Source organism: Ailuropoda melanoleuca, chromosome 1 (genome assembly GCF_002007445.2).
Source record: "Ailuropoda melanoleuca isolate Jingjing chromosome 1, ASM200744v2, whole genome shotgun sequence".
Taxonomy (NCBI): Eukaryota; Metazoa; Chordata; class Mammalia; order Carnivora; family Ursidae; genus Ailuropoda; species Ailuropoda melanoleuca.
Window position 1 is genome coordinate 157,083,990 of NC_048218.1, and position 22,015 is coordinate 157,106,004.

General features: G+C 36.9%; 1 protein-coding gene across 29 annotated transcripts in view; it reads left to right on the forward strand.

Annotated features, from left to right (window-relative positions):
- HDAC9 (histone deacetylase 9) overlaps nt 1-22,015 on the forward strand; it is a 974,909-nt gene that overhangs the window by 350,706 nt on the left and 602,188 nt on the right. Inside the window, exon 1 of one of the 29 annotated variants that reach the window (XM_034668872.1) lies at nt 6,880-7,024. The exons of 27 other annotated variants lie outside the window; for them this stretch is intronic. In XM_034668872.1, coding sequence (XP_034524763.1) covers nt 7,006-7,024 — 19 coding nt within the window. In that variant the 5' untranslated portion in view covers nt 6,880-7,005. Of the gene's footprint in view, nt 1-6,879; nt 7,025-21,199; nt 21,225-22,015 lie in introns of those variants that run through there. One more of the 29 variants, XM_034668857.1, reaches the window with a different exon arrangement.

Sequence of the window (22,015 nt, forward strand, 5' to 3'; positions counted from 1 at the left end):
AAACTAATAAGACTTTAGTCAGTTTTAGATGATGATGATGGTAGCTCACAATAAGGGATGTTACACTAAACATTTTACATTGATTATCTTGTTTATTCCTCCCAAGTGTTATATTAGGATGAAAAAAACCGAGGCCTGGAGAAGTGGAGTAATGTGCTCATGGTCACCATATTAGGAGGTGGTTTTTTTGACTAAGTACTTAGCATTATCATTTAATACTATCTACCTATGTATCATTTAATGCCATTTATATATCTGTCTATCTGTCTATCTATCTGAAACCTCAGAGTTTAAAGCACCTAATCTTAGCATTTAAAAAAGAACAGGCTGGAAATTATAAATTTGTCATAAAAAGATGTATCTTAGCCTTTCAAATAGAATCATGTTCTAGCAATTCCATATCCACAGTCACCCCCCAGCATTTATTCTGTCCCTGATTATTTGTTGTAGCCTCTTATCCTTTTTCTCATATCTAGGCTTCTTGTTCTCATCTATTCTTTATATATACCCACATAATAAAATTATTCTGATACCAGGTTCACCTTATTATTGCTATTAAAAAGTGCTGGTAAAAGTCAGGACCCTTTTTTTGCTTGTTTTTCACTTTTTTTTAATGCAGTAAAACCCACATGCAGAAAAGTGCTCAGTGAACATATTCTAGTTATAACCCCACAGATGAAGCCCTTTGTAATGTAGCAATCAAGTGCCCTCCCAGTCACTGTTCCACCCTCCTTCCTATAAGTAACTCTGCTTTGATTTCCATCCGTGTCATTTCATTTCACTTGTTTTTTTATGTGACACATACATGTAATTATATGGTATACATTGTTTTGTGACCAGACTTTTCACTCCAAGTTTGCGAGATTCATCCACAGTGCTGTTTTTAACTTTAGTTTGCTCATTTTCATTGTTCTATAGTATCCACTCCATCACTGTATCAGAATTAATTTACCCAGTCTACTGTTAATAGGTATTTTGGTTGTGTCCAGTTCTGAGCAATTGTGAATAACTCTAATATAGAATGTTTTCATGTACCTTGAGGAAGACCTTCCTATGAATTGTCATGGCATAACATATGAGTCCATTGAAACTTAATGCTCAATTTCAGACAGTTTTCCAGAGTGGTTGTATCACTTTACAGTCTTGCTGGCGTTGCATGAGAGGACCGGTGTTTCTACTTCCTTGTCAGTACTTGGTGTCATCAGGCTCTGCTTTTAACGATGCCAGTGGGTATATGGTTCGGGTTTTAATTAGAATTTCCCTGAAGATTCCTATAACTATTAAAGAAAGAAGAAATCGAAGCTATCTTTTTTTATTTATGTCTACATTTCAGTTCTTCTATTTTCTAAGGTTTTTGTTTCCATGTTCATGAATGAAGGTAATAGTTTTCCTGTCTTGGAATCCTCTAGTTAGATTTGGTATAAGAGATATATCACCATAATGAGTTGGTCAGTTTTCTCTGAATTTTCTATTTCTGAAAGAATTTAGTGTTATTTCTTCTTTAATTTTTTGGTAGTTTACTGTTGAAGCCTGGACTTTTATTTGTGGAAAAAATTTTAATTATGAGCTCAATTTTTTAATGGCTTCATAACTATTCAGATTTTCTTATTCATCTATCAGTTTCATATCCTTTGCCTTTCTAGGAATTTGTCCATTTTATTTAAATTTTTGCTTTTTCTTTTATTTTTATTTTTAAAAATTTTCCAACAATCTTTTTCTTTTCTTAACAAAACCCTTTTCTAATATGTTTGAAGTGTTTAGCTATGTCTTCTTTTATATTCCTATTTCATTCTCCGTGTTACAATCCGATACTGTTTTACTTACTTCGTTGTTCAAGTTGTTTTAGTTTTAGCCATTAGGAGGAGTAAATTTTTAAATCTCTCTTTTCCTGGTTAGATTATAAACTCCATGAAGATGGGTATGATGTCTGCTTTATCCCAAAAGGTTAGCAAAGAGCCTGGCATGTGGTAGAAATCAATATTTATTTCTCACAAAAATCAACTCATGAATGATGAATGAAAGGAATCGGTAAAGATGAGAAAATACCATTAACCTTATTAAGCGCTTGATGATTCCTGAGTTATCTTCATTTTCAAAGTGTTTGGTTATTTTTGAGTTTCCATACTACTCTATAGGAGGGAAGCAGATGATGCAAAAGTAAATTTAAAGCAAATCTCTGTATTGTCGACTATATGTGTTTAGAAAGATGAGATCATTGTTACCTTGGGTATCTGTCTTATTCCAGATTTTTATTTGTGCTTCTTAGTCACCCTGCCATTCCCTCAAGCTTTATAATAACCTATTCTCCGTTGATTCAGACCCAGTCATAGTTGTGGTGGCCTTGGAGTTTTTCCATAGATGACCACCAGGTTTTTGTAACTTCTAGTTTTACTTCATGGGCCAGTGTGATTAAATCAAAACCTATGAAAAAGAGCTGAGAAGATTTTTGTCTGCCAGACTACTTATGTATATGTGATCTATATATCGACAGAATTATAATGTTGACAGAGGAAGAGTGGTAGCTTATATAATACTCTGCTACTTTCATTCTGGAGAAGAGCATTGCATTTTCATGTTCAAATTTGGGAACTTCTCACTATTATTCACCATCAAGTACAAATCTCATAAATCAAAGAGCAGTTTTAAATGTCATATTTGTGTATGCTATTTCTGGGAAACACCAGATATAGTGTTATTTTAGGAAACTGTGGGTTGACCTTGAAAAACTTACATTAACAAGGAAAAAAAAGCGCATTTTAAAGGGTGACACATCTAACAAGGAGCTTACAAGAGCAAGAGAACGTGTGTAGGTGTTCAATAGTAACAACCTAATCGTACCACATTGTATTCCATGAATGAGGGCAATTCACAAAGTTCCCACAAATAGGACCTATGTAAGAACATAACTGTCTAGTAGCTTGCTTTATCATTCATTCTATCAACATTTTACAAGTCCCAACTAAATACTAGGCTGGATCCTCGTTGCTGTGAAAATTAAAATGAGTGAGTTACAGTCCCTTCCAGTGTATATATCTCAGTTTAATGGGGGGAGAACTCAGTACTTACAGGTGTATTACTTATTTTATTTATTTTAGAACTAATGAATTATAGGTAACGTCTGCTTTGAGAATAAAATCATGTCACCTACATATGTGTCTTCTTGCATTTAATAAACCAGTTACAAGGAGGACTATGTGGAAATATGTCAGAAATTTAATCAAGGTGATCTCTGTGTGTCGTTAATTAACAGTGCTTTTATAAATGCTTATTGGTTTCTAAAACAAATATGTTATTACTTTAGACTGAAGAATCAAAAAACAAAACATCATTGATTTTAAGCTACTGTAATTTGCAAGGATAATCTTTATGTTTCCCTGGGTATCTGTTCTTGACCAGTTATGGAATTTTCTGTTCCTTAGCATTAAATTAAAATTAATTTTTTGAAAAATATTAAAATGCAGAGGTAGAAGGAGCTTTCATGAGAGACATTAAATAGCCGGCCTGAGAATCTCTCAAGGCATGGGTTGACAAACTTTTTCTATAAAGGTTCATATAGTAATATTTCAGGCTCTGTGGTCCATACAGTCTCTGTCACTCTTTGACTTTTTAACAGGAAAACAACTATAAACAATATGTAAAGAAATGGGTGTGTCTGTATTCCAATAATACTTGGAAAACCAGGCAGAGGGTTACATTTGCCATAGTTTGCTTAACTCCTGATTTACAGCATTCATTAATAGTGCAAAGACCTGGTTCTCATACCACCTAGAATCAGACTCTAGAGAGATAAGCCCTGGGAATCTGCATGTTTACCCGATTGCCATAGATTTACTATTTACTCTTTATACTCAAGTTTGAAAACTTTCATTGCCTTTACCTACCAGAATACCTGAAATAGGAATTTGTCTGTACAGTATCCCTGAGGGATTTCCAGTTAGCTTGACTACTCTGAAGTTTGTGGATCATATGCTTATCAGGTGGAACCTCTATGTCAAATAATTGACAGAGAATGTAGGCAAAATTTCTGTTGAGTGAAAGTCTAAAAATAGAAACTTAGAGAGAGCAAGGACGTTTTCTCCCCTGTTTACTTCTGTATTTCCAGTTACTGACAATAGCATAGATGCCTGGCATAGGGCAGGTATTTTGATAAATAATTGCAGATGGACTGAATGCACATTTGGCTTATAATATTGCCCTATCTCCAGGTGGCCCGACCATCCCTGTATTTGATATCCAGGCAATTGAGTCTTAGCCACAGCTTTCTTGCTTTTTATACTGTATCTTTTGGTTTTTATCCAGTGTTCCATCTCTTTCAAGGAATTTGGAGGTTATGTATCCTGCCCTCAAGTCTATTGTTCTGACTACAAAGCAGGATGGCATTTGTAAATATTGATAATGATATGAGCTAAAGATTTTTCTGCTCTCAGCAACTTCTGAAATCAGTATGGCCAACTAACCAAGTATCTATTAGGAAAATGAGTTAGGTGACAACTCAGCAGCAGGGCTCTCTGAACCTTCTCTCTGGAATGCCATCCAAGGAGAACTCCGCTCCCAGCCTTTTTCCACCTCTGGACCTTTGCACATGCTGTGTTCTGTTCAAATTCCTGGAGAGAGATTGAGATTTGTTCAGCTAAGGTCAGGTGCCTGCTGTTTAGTTTCATTCCTTGGTCACTGGGTTAGGGGTGCTGTTAGGTATCCATCCCATGGAAAGAAAATCAAAGGCTATTACCAGAAGGATGTGGGAGTGGTATAAAGAGATGCTAGGAGGACTCAAGTAGTTTAGACATGCTAATTTGGGTGCCTTTTAAAAATAACCTGTAAATGACTGTTTGGATTCTGGTTTTCTAAAGCCCGTTCCCGTGTTTTAATTTCTGCTACTAACACAAACCAGGCTGAGACCTCTCACAGGTTCATGCCAGTCCTTCTCTCTATATGACTGCTCTGCAGTGGATAGTGTTCTGTAATTGCTACAGACTTCCTCCAGACCTGAAGATTTGATCTGAAGCCCTGGTTTTGCTGCCTTTTGCTGGAAGATTTGATTTTCAGTCCTGTTTTTGCCTTTATATTATATTTATTTATGTTATCTATCCCTGCCTACTTCCAAGAAAAGATTGTTACTGGCAGTTTTTAAATCAAATTCCACGGTCAGAAATGGCACAGATAATATTCAGACAGCTTCCTCTAATCTGTTCACCTCTAGTTTTGTCCCTGATTAGCTGCCATCCAGACAGGCACTGCCCCAGCATGGTCCGGGACCTGCCCTGCCGCTGGAGGGCTCTTGGAATGGAGTTCCTCCCACTTAAAGGCCCCATCCCCCACGCCATCCCCATCCCCAACCCTTTAAACTCTCTCTCTGTTCTGTTGTGGTGCTCTGCAAGCATGGACAGATGCTCTGCAAGGATTGCTCTTCCCTCTAAGAGCATCTTCTTTCCCTCTTGCAACTCCTTTCTGTCCTGTAGTTCCACTGGCAGAGATCTGTTCCCTTTGCCCAGAATGTGCCTTTCCCACATATTTACAAGGCTTGCTTCTTCATTTTTTTTTTTTTTTTTTTTTTTTGTTTTCANCTTTCTAAATGGTCCCTGCCTCCTAAGTTACTCTGTGTCCCATTACCCTGCGTGTTGTTTCAATGTTGCAGTGATCACGACCTGGAATCCCACTTCTTTGTGTCCCTGTTTATTGTTTTCTGTGCCTCACTAGAATATAAGCTCTGCGAGAGCGTGGATTTGGTCTCCAGTCTATGCCAGATGTTTAGAGCGGTGTCTGGGGTACTTCCACACCTGGGGTGCTCATTGAACAAATGCATGAATTAAGGCCAGTTTGCAGTTTTCAAACCATCTTTGCTGCACAACCATTCATATGCACAGTAGTGTGGATAGATGCTGAGGTGTATCAAAGCCAGGGAGAACAAAGTTAAGCAATCAGCACCTTTTGGGTTGTGGGTGCTAAGATCACTGGGCTGGCTGAATCCCTGGTCCCAGAAACAAATACCCATTCAAAGAAAGATGCTAGGGATTTGCCACAGCTTTTATACTTGTGCTCTTGGGTCACCCTTTCTCATTATCTCTGCCAGCTCTGTGTTTGCAGAGCTCAGCAGATTTTACCAGGCTGAGAGGAAGCAACATGTGGGATTATGATGGAACCTTAGCACAAGGCATACATACCTCTCACGTTAACTCAGGCTACTTATTTTTGCCTCATCCTTTTATAATACCCAACCAATTCCATTTTCTGCTCAATTGATGGGAACTATATACACATCAGCCTCATATATCTCTACAGGACAATAGTTCTTCTCCACTCACAGCCCACGTGTTCATGTGCACATAACGTATCCAGCAGCCCCAGGTCTGAAACGTGTTGCACAAGTCAAGCCATAGCATGAGCCTCTAAAATGACTTCTGACCTTATAAGGAGGAATTGATTTGGAAAATTCTGAGGGGAATGTAACAGCAAAAGATGTGTCCAGTTTTCTCTGGCAACCTTGACTTCCCTCTTGCAAGAGTTGTTCTTGGGCAGCATGTGTAATTATTCATAGCTATTGTAATATATAATTGGTTTACTCTCACTGATTAGAGCTTTGTTACAATGTTTTCCTTAGAGCTTCATGTTGATGGATCAACCTGTGGGTGAAATTATTTTAAATCGTTTTAAATGGTCTTTAAAAACTTCAAAAATTGAACTCTTTAACCTCCTTGGGTAAAGTCTAAGAGGGATCTTATGCTGTTATCAGCAGTGTGGTAAATAATGTATAGTAAATAAGAAGGTTCTGTATGTATTTATGGTGTTTCACACACATCACTTAAAATGCAGAAATAAAATAACTAGGTCTTAACTCTCAGGCCCTTGTGCTTCTCAGCTTCTTATCCTGTGCTATTTTAGGCCTTCTGAGAAGACATTGAGGAAGGGGATGGCATCCCAATATTTGCCTGGGAAAGGCTATTTCTGCCTTTCTGTCCGGCACTGATATTGAGCCTTGGTAATATCTCCCAACTTTTCTGTGGACGCATGTATGGAAACATTCTGTGTAAGTTAAATTCAATTTTAAAACAGCATTATGTCGTGGCACAATGATAAAAATTGGTGAATCTGCATGTAAGGTATGTGAAATTCTTTGCCTTATTCTTATACCTTTTCTGTAAGCTTTACATGATCTAAATAAAGTGTTGAACACAATATCAGCAACATTTGAGGCAGAGTTGTGCTTTCCCATTCCAGGTAGCCCCGTTAGCTGCCCCCTGCAGCATCTGTGTTCCTCTGGGAGACTTTAGCCACAATCATCTCTGGGGAAGGTTCTGCTTAGCTGATGAAATCAGAGACCTAGGGAAACAAAATTTGTAGAAATAAAGGTTACATCTAATTTTTGGAATGTATTAAAATGATACTGAGGAAGTAACATTTTATAACCATAGAATTTTAATATATTCCTCTATTTGTACACATTCTATTGTCTTTGAACAGCATTTTTTTCCTTTGGGGCAGTGAGGCAGATTCATCGCCAGATTTTAATAAACCTTTACATTCTCACATAATTTAAAAGCAAGTTTGAAATAGATAAAGATTATTTTATATGTTTACCTTGAGCTGAAATTCATATTTTCTAGTTTCAGGATATTAGAGGACTACTTCTTAATAAAAGCAACACTAGAGACCTGAAAGTCAGAGACGCAAAAACAGTGATATTGAACGTGATTCATGGCAAGAATCTAGAATGCTCAGAGGAAGAAAAGCAAGTGAAAATGCTATGAGTCTGAGGGAGAAAGGAGGGGAGGCAGAGACTGGGAAGGAAAGGAGAGACGAAGAAGAAGAGAGAGAAAGTTAGGGAGAGGGAAAGACAAAGAGGCAGGGAGGGAGAAAAGAAAGAAAGGTTAAAAAAAATAAAAGAAGAAGAAGAAGGAAGGAGCAACAGAATGAGAAATCCGTAAAGACACAGTGTGCAAATATTGCTGTCTTCACTTCATGGGAAGTATATCATGTAACTGAAAGGCAGTCAAATAAGTGTTAGTAGAATTTTAAAATAACGTTCATCATGTGGTGTGAATTTACCCTGTGGGTTTTGTGGAAGCTGAGGCTGCATGCAAGGTCAGGTTCAATATCAGGATCAGGTAGAGCCTTTTGCCCAACAAAACTTGGAAGGATCCTGCTGTGGTTAATGGCCAGGCCTCGATCTTCCCACCCAAGGAAGCTGCTGCCTTAAAAACAAATCTCTGAAAATGGACCAAGAGCCATTTCCTCTTCTGGTCACTGCCCCCGAACCCACACGAGTGTCTTGTCACCAAATGTTCTGCTTCTAGAAGTCGTTCAGAAAGGTTCTGTCTATGGAATGAGTGAGTTAAATTCTCTGAGTCATATTTTTGTGGAGATGTAAGAGTTGATTTTACAGAGAATGCCAAGCTTCTTCGAAGCAAGGCTCTGGATAAATATTTTTAGTTACCATCCCCTCTGTCCCTGGAGATACCCTACTATCATTATCAGAAATTTTTGGTATTATTTTAGTAAGAGGTTCATTTTGTAGCTCCTCATAGTGCAAAGGTGGCAATTGGACATTAAATCAATGCTTTAGCTGTCAGCATGGAGATGCTTTTTTTTTTCTTCTAATTTTACTAACACTCCAGCCAGTCACCATGCCTCCCCAGTCCATGCAGCTGCATAATTATACATCAGATCTCCAAAATGAATTAGTTTATTTTTAAAACAGCTAATTGCCTTAGTGGAGTCATGTTTTACCAGAAGCACAAAAGGGCTTTGTTCATTGCAGGGAAATTTTCTTCTGGAATGACTGTGTTCGGCTCTAGCTGCTGTAATGTCAGTCATAAACAACAAAATATCAGCAAAATCCACCACGATCACTAGTATTCTGGAGCATGCCATTGTGATTTTAGTATCATTTCCTCCACATGTAGCTCTATGTGACCTTAAAATTAAAATGTCCTACCTAGGAATGTCCTGTGATACAATGATACACAATAGAGTCCCTTCACATGTGTTTTTTCTCCTGAAACTCAACTTTGTATTTATAAGGCAAATCTCCCACTGCATGTTTGGTCTCCATTATGGGTAATAGACCAATTCTTTGAAATCAAGAATTCTTTCTATTACAGCCCAAATTTGAACTTTTTAATTCTGATTTTGGATGCTATTGAGTTTTAAACAGAAGAAGCAGGTATCACATTTAAATTATGTCACTCTGCAGGGGTAATGTTTATAGAAAACCCTGATTAAAGATTTTTTGGTATAGGTAGCCATATCAACTACAAGTGTCTGTTAGCATGTCCCCACAGGATGCCATTACCTTGGCAAATTCACATCAGTGATGCCCACAAAGACAAATGGATTCAACCAGAATGTCAAATGAATAATCTCAATGAAAAGTTTTACTCCAGGGGACAAGACCCTCATGACCTCTGACCAACAGATTCTGGGAAACCAGATTATAATTAGAAGGATGATGGCAGAATGTTGACTGAAACCCATGCTTGTTAGTTATATGGTTTGAATGTTTAATAACATGACTGGATGGATCTGGCTCTGTGGAGCACAGATGTGGCAAGACCACCACAGAGAGCCTCGGATCTGTACCCAAAGCCGGTATGACAGGATCCAGACTTAGTTGTAATTCCCTAAAAAGGCAAATTTAACTCCTTACACTTTCAGGTTTAAAGCATTAGGATTTCAGACTGCTATAGAGTAAGATAGGAGAGCCTAACAAATTCCACACAATAAAACTTCATTTAAAAAATCTCCCTTAAATATCTTATTTTCTGCCCAATATTCCTTCCTAGTAGCCAGTAACCTTCTCTCTCTCTCTCTCTCTCTCTCTCTCTTTGTCTCTCTGTTGCTGTTGTTGTTGCCTTGTTTTTTTTCATTCTTTGTCTGCACAGACCCTGGAATATATTGTGTTGTTCTGAACAATTAAACTCTGGCTCCAGTTTTGTATTCCCACCAAGAAAAGCAAAGCCTGTAGTTAGCTAAACCCTGCTTTTGTTTTCAAAGTTTTGCTATTTAAGTTTGCCACCTGGAGATCTCCTCTCCCAAGCCAAATCAGTTTTCAAATAGTCACCTAATAATTCCTAGGAAAACATTCTGCTGCTAAGAAAAATAGGACTTCCTATGCCTAATTATAGGAATTCACCAGTGCCTGGGCCTGAACACCCTATCCCCAGAGCACAGCTTAGGAGGTGCTATGTTCACCGCTGTGCTCCATGTTTCTCTGACTCCAGAGACAGACAGTGGTAACAACCATTCTGATGAATCTTTCATTCAGTAGCTTCAAGTAATTAGTTACGTTGCAGTCAGTTCTGACTAATATATTATCTTATTTGAATTCCCCAAAAGCTCGAATGTAAGGGAAATCATTATAGCCTCTGAGAACTGAGTTGGCCCCCAAGAAGTGAGAGTTTAACAGTTGACCATAGTGTGGCTAAGAGCTGTCCAAGGAAGCCCAATGTCCAGTGGGTCAACATTTCTAAACCAAGACTGGCAGAGGAGTTAATTCGTTTTATATATAAACAAGAAAACAAAGCATACTCCTCCATATTTATTTATTTCAGGGATCAGAAGACTATATTTACAAAACATGATTGAGATGGTGTATTAAGGTCAAATTTTGTCCATGTGGAGAAGATACTTCTTTACTAGTAAAATACATGTTTGTAATTGAAGAGCTTTAAGATGGTCTCAAAATTAATTTCTGGTCACACTCCTTAGTATTCATGAATTTTCAGAACTTCAGACTGGTGAGGGTCTTATCACTTCACAGATTACAAAAGTGTGATTTTCAGAATTTAATGTTATGTTGGTTTTTTAATATTTGCATTATTCTTAAATTATATTGATCCTCAAACATTCACAAAAATCAAGAGAATTTTAGAATAATTATAAATTTTCTTTGTTCTCTTAATAACCTTCCACAGAGCATAACGACCTTCTGCCCTTTCTGCCAGTGGTCTGTTTATTCAGATATTTTAAATAACAGTTTCAGTAGTTTTCATTTTGTTAAGTTAAAAATATGTTTGCCTATCATGACTGTTTCTGCATTTAATGGTTCTTGCTTTTGAAACTAGAGACAAAGATCAGTCAATACTTTAATTGCCTGAGGGCTATCAACAGACATGAAGCTTTCCTTAAAGTAGTAATCATCTTTGAAAAAGAAACTGTACTTTTAAGTGCAATTTATGCATTTACTAATTCTGTGCTGCACTCTCAAGATGATGGGCTGCACATTAGCTCTTTCCTTTTATGTTTCATTACTTAATTTGGAAATCAACTTTTATTTCAGGTGCCATAGTAATTTCTCATTGTTGATAGCAGAATTTACAATGAGAAAATCTTGAAAAGAATACATTTAGTTTAAATTAAGCCAAAAAAGAAAAAGAGAAAGGTAAGCTTAGCCAAGATGCCGTTTAGGATTTTATGAATATTTAGTTGCCTTAGAAAACACAAAGTGTTGCCACTTCAAATGGTAATTTCTTCAAAAAATCTAGCCTGCATTAAATGAAATGTTTGTGACAAAATAAACTTAACACTGCCAATGTGTAAGAGTTCTTATTTTTCAACAGTCTTATTAATATTTGGTATTACTAGCTTCAGTTTTTACCTGTTTCCTGGATTTGTAACTATATCTTGTTAGGGATTAATTTTTTATTTCCTGGTTATTAGTAACCTTAAACATGTTTTATATATAGATTGTGCATTAGTGTTTCCTTTTCAGTGAATGCCTATTTTTATCTCTTGTCTACTTTGTCATTGGTTATATCTCTTCTGACTGCTTTGTAAATATTATTATTATATTCTGAATACTAATTTCTGGCTGATTAAATGTACTGTAAATGTTTTCTCTCAATGTATCATTAATTTTTTTTCTTTTTTAATGGTTTGTTTGCTCAACACTTATGTCATATTTATCAATCTTTTTTTGTAATGATTTGTGTTTTTCTGTGTCTTATTGAACATTTCTATGCTTAATCTGAGGATTGAACATACTCTTTTACACTTTTTTCCTAATTTTTTTTAAGTTTGTTCTTTGTATATAGATCATTAATCTACTTGAAGTTAATTTTGTGTGTGTGTGTGTAGTTTAATATAAAGATCTTATTTCTAGGGCTGTAATAATTTAACATAGAGAACCAACTATTTTAGCCAGTAATGCATTCTCTTTATAACTTACCAGATATGTCTTAGGATGGCAAGGCACATGTTCCCATTCTCTTCAAAATTGCCATGACTTTCCTTGGAGCTTTGCTATTCCATACAAATTTTAGAATTTCCTTATTGAGTGAAGAAGGATATCAATATTAAATATTGATTTTTTTTCTACCCTTGGACACAATTTATCTCAATATTACTTTTTTCTTTGCTGTCTTTTATCTATGATTTCAAGAAATAATCTTTGTTTATTTATTTGTTTATTTTTAGAGAGAGCCGGGGGAAGGGGATGGGAAGAGGGAGAGAATCTTAAGCAGACTCCAGTGCATGAGCTTGTCCCCGGGCTCGATCGCACAACATAACCTGAGCCAAAATCAAGAGTCAGATGCTTAACCGACTTGCCACCCAGGTGCCCCATTCATCTATGATTTCTTAAATGGAGCACACTTTATCTAGTTTAACCATCACTCAAGGCTATCACTAACATGATTAACATTTTAATATCATGTAATATGCCAATAGTTTATTATATAATATTGAGGTATGTAAGAAGGTCTGTATATGCCAATCCTCACTTATACTAGATTGCAAGACTTAGAGAAGTTTAAATCTGCTAATTTATCATTATAAATCTTCATAATATTAATGAAGATTTTCCTTACCCTTAGTTTTATGAATTGACCTCTGACTTTTTTAAAATTAGAAATTGCCTGTTTCTAGCAGCACTCTTTCCCTCTTTCTATTTTTTTCTTTTTTTCTGTTGCTGACCAACTTGTTTGCATTTTAAGATAAAAGTAAATTGATTTCTAGGGTTTAAGACATAATAAGTAACTACTATTTTATTAATCAACTAACGTGTGCCAGTGTTTGTGGTAGACATTATTTATGTCATCAAAGCAACACCTCTACTAGGGATATATGATAATAGGCAATATGTAGATAAAACTGAGGATACCTTGCCCCAGGTCCTGAAGCTGGAATGCGGTGTTGTCCTGGCCTTCTCCCTGCACCATTCTGTCTCTAAGATAACAAAATGTTATCGCTGAAGTTTAGTCAAAGACCTCGTGAAATATCCTGAAGTCAGGCAAGCTGATCCTGCTGAGGGATCCATGCCTTCCCCATCCTATGCTCCACGGGCTTCCTGATTTGCTGGATGGTTTCTAGGAAGGGTGGGTGAGTAGGAAGAAAAAGAGGCATCTGGGGTTTAGATCTGGATGAGTCTGTCTGAGGCGCTTGTGGTCGGCTGAGGAAAGCACGCACCTTCTGTGTGTCAGAGCCGTGGACTGGCTGAGAGAAAATGAAGGGAGCTTTAAGGTGGTGCATCTGTCCTGGGACAACTCATGTTCCTATTACAAAAATGAAATCAGACATGATTGGTAAATAGAGGATAATAAGAATATAAAGCAGATGTTTGTTCATGTGTAATTTTTTTTCCTAGCATAGGAAACCAGAAGAGTAGAAATACGGTAACTTCCCAGTAAGAAAGGCAAAGGGAAAAGCTGTGGATCGGGCTGCTACATTGCCTATAGGAGCCATGGTGACTGTGTTTAAGAAACTAAAAACCAGTGCCTCCTTTCAGTCAGCCTGTTCCCCATCACCAGTTCATAAGCCCAGCCTTGTTCAGCCGTTGTTGGCTCAAGGCAAGATGCTCCTCTTCCAAGCCCCCCTGAAATGCAGCCCTTGCCTCAGGGCTCCACCTCTCTCATCTAGGGCTCAGCCCCCAACACTCCTCCACGAGAGTCTTTTCTATTGTCTCCTGCATTTATCCATCTACCGTGACAGCCACTGGCCAAACTGAACTGAAGCTTTTGGTATTGGGGGCCAGGGTGGGAGGGGTCCAACTTATTTCCTCAATTAACCATTAGAAATTTTAACGATAAAATTAGATGGTGATGATGATGGTGAAGATGGTAAGCTACAAAATAACATAGATTTTGAACAGTTTGCTGATAACCCTATGGCTCTATAAACTTGTTATCTAGGCAGTGTATTAACAGAATATGAATTTTCTCTGGAATGTAATTATCGTGTTATAGCTGACATGCTATGGCATGCATTGGAATGGCCTGTCATTTCCTTCATGGTGTTCAAAAAGTATAAATGAAGGACTTTACTTACTTGGATATTACTTTGGGGTTGTTGACTCAAATGCGTATTCTTAACCAAACACTGCTGTGAACTCCTGACTGCTATGGCACGGATTTATAAGGTATACTTGGCTGTCTTTACTCTGAGTAACAGAGTTTTTGTCTCCAGTAGTCAGGTTTTACCCAGCATCCATTACAAAACCTAGAAAATTTCTTTTAAACTCAGGGCTTTAGGAAGATCATGAAATGATTTAAAGTGTGTTAATAAACCATGCAATGGTTTATCTTACTATTGAAGTAAGCAAGATTATATTCGACAAATGATGACTCCTGTTGTGAATCTTCAGTTCTTATCTCACCGTTACCATGTGGAGCTAAGTCTAGCCTAGATTTCTTGTTTCATAGTCTGAACACTGGAGTTTCTGTTCTGACTGGGCCACATTATGGCATGATGATTTTTGTCTGGTTGTTACTACCTCAGGTCAAGACCTTGCTACTATTTGCAGAAAAATGATTAGTCTGTGTGTCTGAAATTGCCTGTGGGTCATTTTAAGTGCCAAGTCTTCACCACTACCATTTTTATTTATTTATTTTTTTTACTGCTACCATTTTTAAAAGGGGTTCGTTTTTCTCCGGTATGTTCATCAAATGCCTGTTGCAAATTGTATATTCCTGAGGCAAGATCAGGTAGCCAAGAACATCTTTAGTTCTGATCCTGCATTTTCTCTATGAAGTTGGAGCAACAGAAATGATCAGATTCTGTTCTTTCTGGCAAGAAGAGAAGGAGTCTGAACTGAAAACAGGAGCAGAACCATGGCCCCTCATGTTCTATGATGGATGCCAGCAGGCATGTCACACTATCACAGGGTATCTCGTATTGCCACATTACAGGGTTATCTTTTTAATCATTTTCCCCCATCTGGATATTGTTTTCTATTTTTGTTTTGATTTCCGCTGTCTTCCAGCACTAAGTACTTAGGATGTTATTCTGCTATTCCAGTATTAGAAATTGATGTGGTGAAAGGATAAAAAATAGTATTGGAGGATTAAAAACATGAATTATGAAGGAATGCCTTTCTTCCAGAATACTCCATCATAATTATGGGGGAATAGTATTCCTTGCTAATTCATATTAAGCCCTTATTTATTTTATCTTATTTTTTCTGGAGCAGTATGGCATATTTTCAAGGAACCCAGTGCTAGGATTCAAAGGACATGTCTATTCCAGGGCCACAGGATCACAGTCTTCCAAAGTGAACATTAACAACCCAGTGTGCCTGGGCCTACAGTTCTCAGACTTTCCGTTACACCCTGGTCCTGCTCACTTTGCCTGAACAACCAACGCCCTTCTTCCCAAGAACCCTTTGAAAGGACCAGTGTTTGTCAAAGGAAACAATATTTGTTGTATAAACTTAGGAAACTCTTGTAATTAAAGACAGAACAAAAGCTAATCTATTTTTTAAGGAATTGGTCAGCTGGGTTACATTTGCTGCTGCTGCAATTTTCCCAGTAAGAACATTAGTCAGAGAAAAAGACACTGAATTATGTATTTTATATATGCTACAAAGAAAGATGAAAGAAGTGGTGTTGGGGGGAAGAATGGACATTAATGTCAGTAATATGTACTTAGGTTTGGAGTGGGAAGAAAACTGACTTTTGATTTGTATCCGAGTAAACGAAGATATTAGAGGGTGGTGTGTGAATGCCTGTATCTAGGAACAGGCAGTGATTGCTGAAATGAAGGACAGATCAGCAACTAGACATTTTAAAGATTTTATTTATTAATTTATTTGAAAGAAAGAGAAAGAGCGAGTGAGTGGGGGAGGAGCAGAGCGAGAGGGACAATCAGATTCCACACTGGTCATGGAGCCCGACTCCAGGCTCGATCTTAGGACCGTGAGATCATGACCTGAGCCAAAATCAAAAGTCAGATGCTCAAACAACTGAGCCACCCAAGCGCCCCTAAGCAATTAGACATTTTGAAAAGCACTGAGTTACAGTTGGGATACAGTAGTTCTGAAGAACCTAATGAAAAATGAGGCAATGTAAAAAACAAAACAAATGAACAAAACAAAGAAAAATGAACACAAAAAGGAGATCTATTTGATAATGGATGTGTTTTCATTTATGGATTGTGTCAGTCGACCTGGTTGTAGTGATCATAGGACAATCCTGGGAAGAGTGTGCTTGGAATGAAGAATGAGAGGGTATTGACGGTATAGACTGTGTCTTCTCATTCAGGTCACCACTGTGTTAAGAAGCTTTATTCTGGAAAGTCAGAATTGCTCCTGGATGTACATAGTAATTCCTGGAGGAATTTTTTTTTTTTAATAGTCATTTAAAATTTTTGCAAATCGGGTTCTTCCTGTCTTTTCTGTCTGATTTCCTAAGAATGATCTACATTGGTAATTATGTTAAAGTTCCAAGTTAATAGATTTCATTATTAATAAAACTGATCAGATATCATGACGGCCTGTACATTTTACTCAATGGCACAGATTCATAATTTTGAGTATCATTTTAATCTTGCTTTTTCTTATCAACTGATTTGAATCATACACATTTGGGTGTCTGACAGCCAGTATACTCTATATTTAATGGTTCGAACATTCTTGAGATGTTTTGATAATCCACAATTCATTTGAAAGTAGTGAAGACTACTTTAGGTTCACCCTAATGACTGAATATTAAAAATGTAACTAGTGTTATACCATGAGATACAAAGCTAGCCATGTTAGCATAGACCTTGACAATTAGTATGGGTTCTCATTTCTTATCCCTCATATTGGCTTACATTTTTTTTTTTATGCAATACTCCGTGTATGGTTGATCCTGTTTCTAGTGAAGTACAGTTGACCCTTGAACAACGTGGGAGTTAGGTCATCAACCACCCGTGCAGTCAAAAATCCGCATAGGGGCGCCTGGGTAGTGCAGTCGTTAAGCGTCTGCCTTCGGCTCAGGGTGTGATCCCGGCATTGCGGGATCGAGTCCCACATCGGGCTCCTCCGCTGGGAGCCTGCTTCTTCCTCTCCCACTCCCCTGCTGTGTTCCCTCTCTCGCTGGCTGTCTCTCTGTCACATAAATAAAAAAATCTTAAAAAAAATCCACATATAACTTTTTACTCCCCCAAAACGTAACTACTAATAGCCTACTATTGACTAGAACCTTACTGATAACATAAACAGTTGATTAAAACATATTTTATGTTTTAGGTAACATATTGTATGTTATATGTGTTATATACTGTATTCTTATAATAAAGTAAGCTGGAGAAAGAGTATGCTATTAAAAAATCATAAGGAAGAGTAAACAAATTTCTAATACTGTATTTATCAAAACAAATCCATGTACGAGTGGACCTGAGCAGTTTAAACCAATGTTGTTCAAGTGTCAACTACATATTTTAAATGAAATGAAATGCTTGAGAGTTTTAAATGTCCTTTCCTACTAATGTTTTCTCCCTAGCTTATAATGGGAACACATTAACCTATGCTTGAAAATTTCTTATGGTTTAGCCTTCAGAATATTAATTACTCCTAGACTGTAGTTTCCTTTAACTAAGGTTGGGTTCCAGCAAGTCAATACATAATTATTCATTATTTAAATAATCAAAAAGTAGTAAATTTTCATCCAAATAAAGTCTTGTATTTAAAATAAGTGAATTTGGCTGTTAGGGGGTCTCTTCTAATTGCAGGAAGTACTGTTGAGAATTTCCTTCAGATAGAGCCAAAATAAGAAGACAGCAGTCTCCACTTCATTACCAAAAAACAGGTGGTTATAGCTTCAGGTGAAAAAACTAATGTTAGCTTATTGATTTTTAAGTAGACAGTCCCTGCCATCTGGAATGAAAACATTAGCTGGGGAGAAGGCATTGTGGATTGGTGATACTCCTTGGTTGTAATTAAATTGCAAACACAGATGTATGTCATTGTACATAGTGAAGGTTCTGTGTTTCATGTGAGTGTTGCTATTAATCCCTGTTTCTTGAATTAAAATATCTGATTTAGGGGCACCTGGGTGGCTCAATCAGTTAAGCATCTGCCTTCGGCTCAGGTCATGATCCTAGAGTCCTGGGATCGAGCCCCTCATGGGGCTCCCTGCTCCCCGGGGAGTCTGCTTCTCCCTCTCCTTCTGCCTGCCACTCCCCCAGCTTGCGTGCTCTCTCTATCAAATAAATAAATAAATCTTTTAAAAAATAAATAATATAAAATAAAATATCTGATTTGACCTCACAAAGTAAGCATAGCAAATAACCTGGCACATACTACTCACCTCTTGCTCATTATTTCCACTTCTTATTTTGCAGTTAGGAATCAGTGACTTGTTGAATACACATGCAGTTTATCAGCCTGGAGAATGATGAAAATTTCCATTCTAATTTTTCTTCTCTAACTTACATATACTCATTTTTCTCCTCTAGGAAATAGCAGAAACTAGTGACTTTTATATTCTGTTTTATAATATTATAAATGATTTTGAGAAATAGGAATTATCTCAGTTCAGAATACAGAAATCAAAGTAGGCCCTCAATTATTCTCTTCTTGATATGTGTATTAATAATGTACTATAAGGGGTGCCTGGGTAGCTCCGTTAGTTAAGCATCTGACTCTTGATTTAGACTCAGGTAATGATCTCAAGGCTGTGAGATCCAGCCGCATGGCCAGCTCCCCCACTAAGCAGGGAGTCTGCTTTGAGGATTCTCTCTTCCTCTCCCTCTGCAGCTCCCCATGCTTGTGTACTCTCTCTCTCTAAAATAAAAATAAATAAATCTTTAAAAAAATAATAATGTGCTATAATAATAGTAACTACAGGGTAATGAGTACCTATTATGTTCTTGTCATAATGGTAGAAATTTTATATTCATATTTCTAAATATTAAAGCAACCTTGCAGATGTTAATTTTTTTCATTTTTACCATGTTTATTTTATAATCATGATTTCTTAGTCTTTATTAATTTGCTACAATTTGGGTAAATAAATACTCCCTTCCCTTTTCTGATGCATGTTTGGGGGGGGTAGGAGGAACAAAATGTGAGCAAATAGGCAAAGGGTAGAGGGAGCAGAAGGATGAAGTTGAAGTAAGACACAGTTAATGTTTACATGGACCCTTCTGTGAGCAATATCAACCAAGAAAATACAAAGTTGACAACATAAGTGTTTTATTCTCTCATGAAATAATTCAGGACCATGTTCAGTACACATTAATTACATAGCATTGTGGTATATGTTTCCTATCAGACGTGATATGTATATTCTTTTTTTCTTACTTTTTAAGCTCCACAGATGACATTCATGAAGCACTTTTAATACAATATTCAGCAGATATTAATTTGAGCATATAAACCGATTTTACGTAGCAGAAAGCACCATTAGCTGCCATGTGAAGGTCCTCTTTTCAAGTAACACTTAATTCTGTACTTGGGGCTTCATATCTGAGGAAGTTCTTGAAGGGCATTCCTCCCTCCGTTGGGTTTACAACTCATCTGCAACACTAAATGCAGATAAAATAAAGATCACAGTTGGGTTAAAGGTTTGTACATGAAAGCCCCTTGCAAATATAGCCAATATTTTGTTCAGATGGTAACTATAGAGGCCTTGTTCTCTTTCAGCCTTTTTCTTCCCCCATTTCCTCTCAAGGTCTTTAGCCCCATGCTCTGGTGCTCCATAAGTGAGTGTGAGGCCAAGGGTAATATTTTTAAAGTGAGGGAATTGTGACTAAGGAAGGTTAAGTAACTTATCCAAGCTGTACAGCTTATAGCTGACTACTAAGTGACAGAAGTAGAATTCAAGTCAAATTCTGTCTAAATCCAGAGCCCCTCCTCCATCCAATAAGTCACGTTGTATAGAGTGTTATGTAGTTGCCCTTCATATATGAAAGATATTCTATGGTTTTCATGAGTCAAGTATAACTTAATATCTGACACTGAAGTTTCCACATTTTCCAGAATATATCTCTCTTTGATTTAGAAAATATGTGAACATAAGGCCCCTCCTTCAAAAGACATAGACCAGGTAGGAGCTCTTTAAAACTGAAAGGGAATTCTTCAAGTCAATGAGAATATAAAGTGGGACTTTTTTGATTAGACCTTTGATGTTTTCAGAAGAGTCATTGCATTGTGTCCTGGAGCCAAGCTGGCCATTAGAAGAGTCCAGGAGAGACTCAAGAGCACAGGAACAATTGTGAACATTTTCAAAACTCCTTTTCAGTAAAAAATAGTTTCAATGTAGAAATGGAAAGGTGTTAAGTAAATTCTCTATGATCTTGAGTTTTTAAATTTCCTGTGTTTACTCCTAGGAAAATAAAGCATGGTAGAATTTATAATCTCTCTGTGTTATATTGATGATACAAAACTTATGTATCGTTACCATATTGTCCTGAAAAGAACTGTGTGTGATGTAATCATCATATTTATCTGATCAGGGTGATGGCAGTGGGTGTGTGAGGTCACCTTTCTTGAGACAAGAAAACGAAGTCTGGAGATAGATTTGGGGGAGGGTAGCTGGTGGGATGGGAATGGCTGATGCAGAAGATGATAGAAATTGTTTGCCTGACACTTAACCTGTGAAAATAAGGATGAATAGAAGAGTAAAAAAATCAAACACATCATGTATATTGACATAGGTTCCCATATTGTATAGAGTGCTTACTGTTTGCTAGGCAGTGTGCAGTAGGCATGGAGATGAATGACAGTTCTGTTCCTGACTTGCTGATGCCTAGCATGGGGAACAGGTATATAACCCAATTGTTGAAATATACAATGACTTCTGTTATGATAGAAGTAAGAATAGAGTTAGGTCTTCTCTATCCATGACTGCTTAGATCACAGAAAGTTTTGCCAAGGAAGTAAGGTATGGGCAAAAGTTTGAAAGGTGAAATAGACTTACTGGTGTTTTTTTGCTCTTGAGAAGATGATGAACCACCGAGGGCCACTATTTCCTTCTATGAAGTTACCAAAATGAGACTTTTCTTTGGGATGAAAGGAAACAAAAAAAGAGGTATATACTGTCTGTAAAAGCCATACTTAAAGGATGCAAAGAATGAAAATAAAGGGATAGAAAAATATCTATCAGACAAATGTTAATTAAAAGAAAATCTGTTGCACGAAACAGTCCTGAAATAGGAAAGATTCCTTACCCATGGGATGTCTGATAAACTTAGTGATATGGCTAATTGCAAATGTTTGTACTTTAGTTATACACCATTGCTATAAATATTTTTGATCAGTCAAAAAATAAGTGTTGGGCGCTTGCTGTTTCTTAAATATGGTAGTTGGCATCCAATTAGATCGTTTATGAAGTCAGAATATAATTGCAATATAAAAAATGTTGCTATTTTCAGTGGCAAGCATTCTGGCACTCTCTTGATTTAAGTTGGTGATAGGTAGTGGTTTGCTATGGTAAATATCAGCTTGACCTTTGTGGCAAGAAATGACATTTCTGGGTTGATTTTTTCGATATCTGCTATATTTATATTCGCCTGTGGAAATCAGTCTTATCATAGCTCTCAAATATAGTATTCATTCAGGTGCTAGGTATCACTATTGATTTTTGGTGATCAGAATCCCATTTATTTATAAGATGATAAATATTAAGGTTTGGCCACATAAGAAGGACACCTACTTAGTACAATAATATAAAATTAAATTTTTGAGGCATACCAAATATGAAGATCAGAATGCTAATTTTACTTAACTGGATTTCTTTCATAATTATGATTTTCATAGCCCTGTAACCAAAAACAATGTTTTGTCTTGAAACTAAGATTTCTATTGAGAGTCTCTGATCTC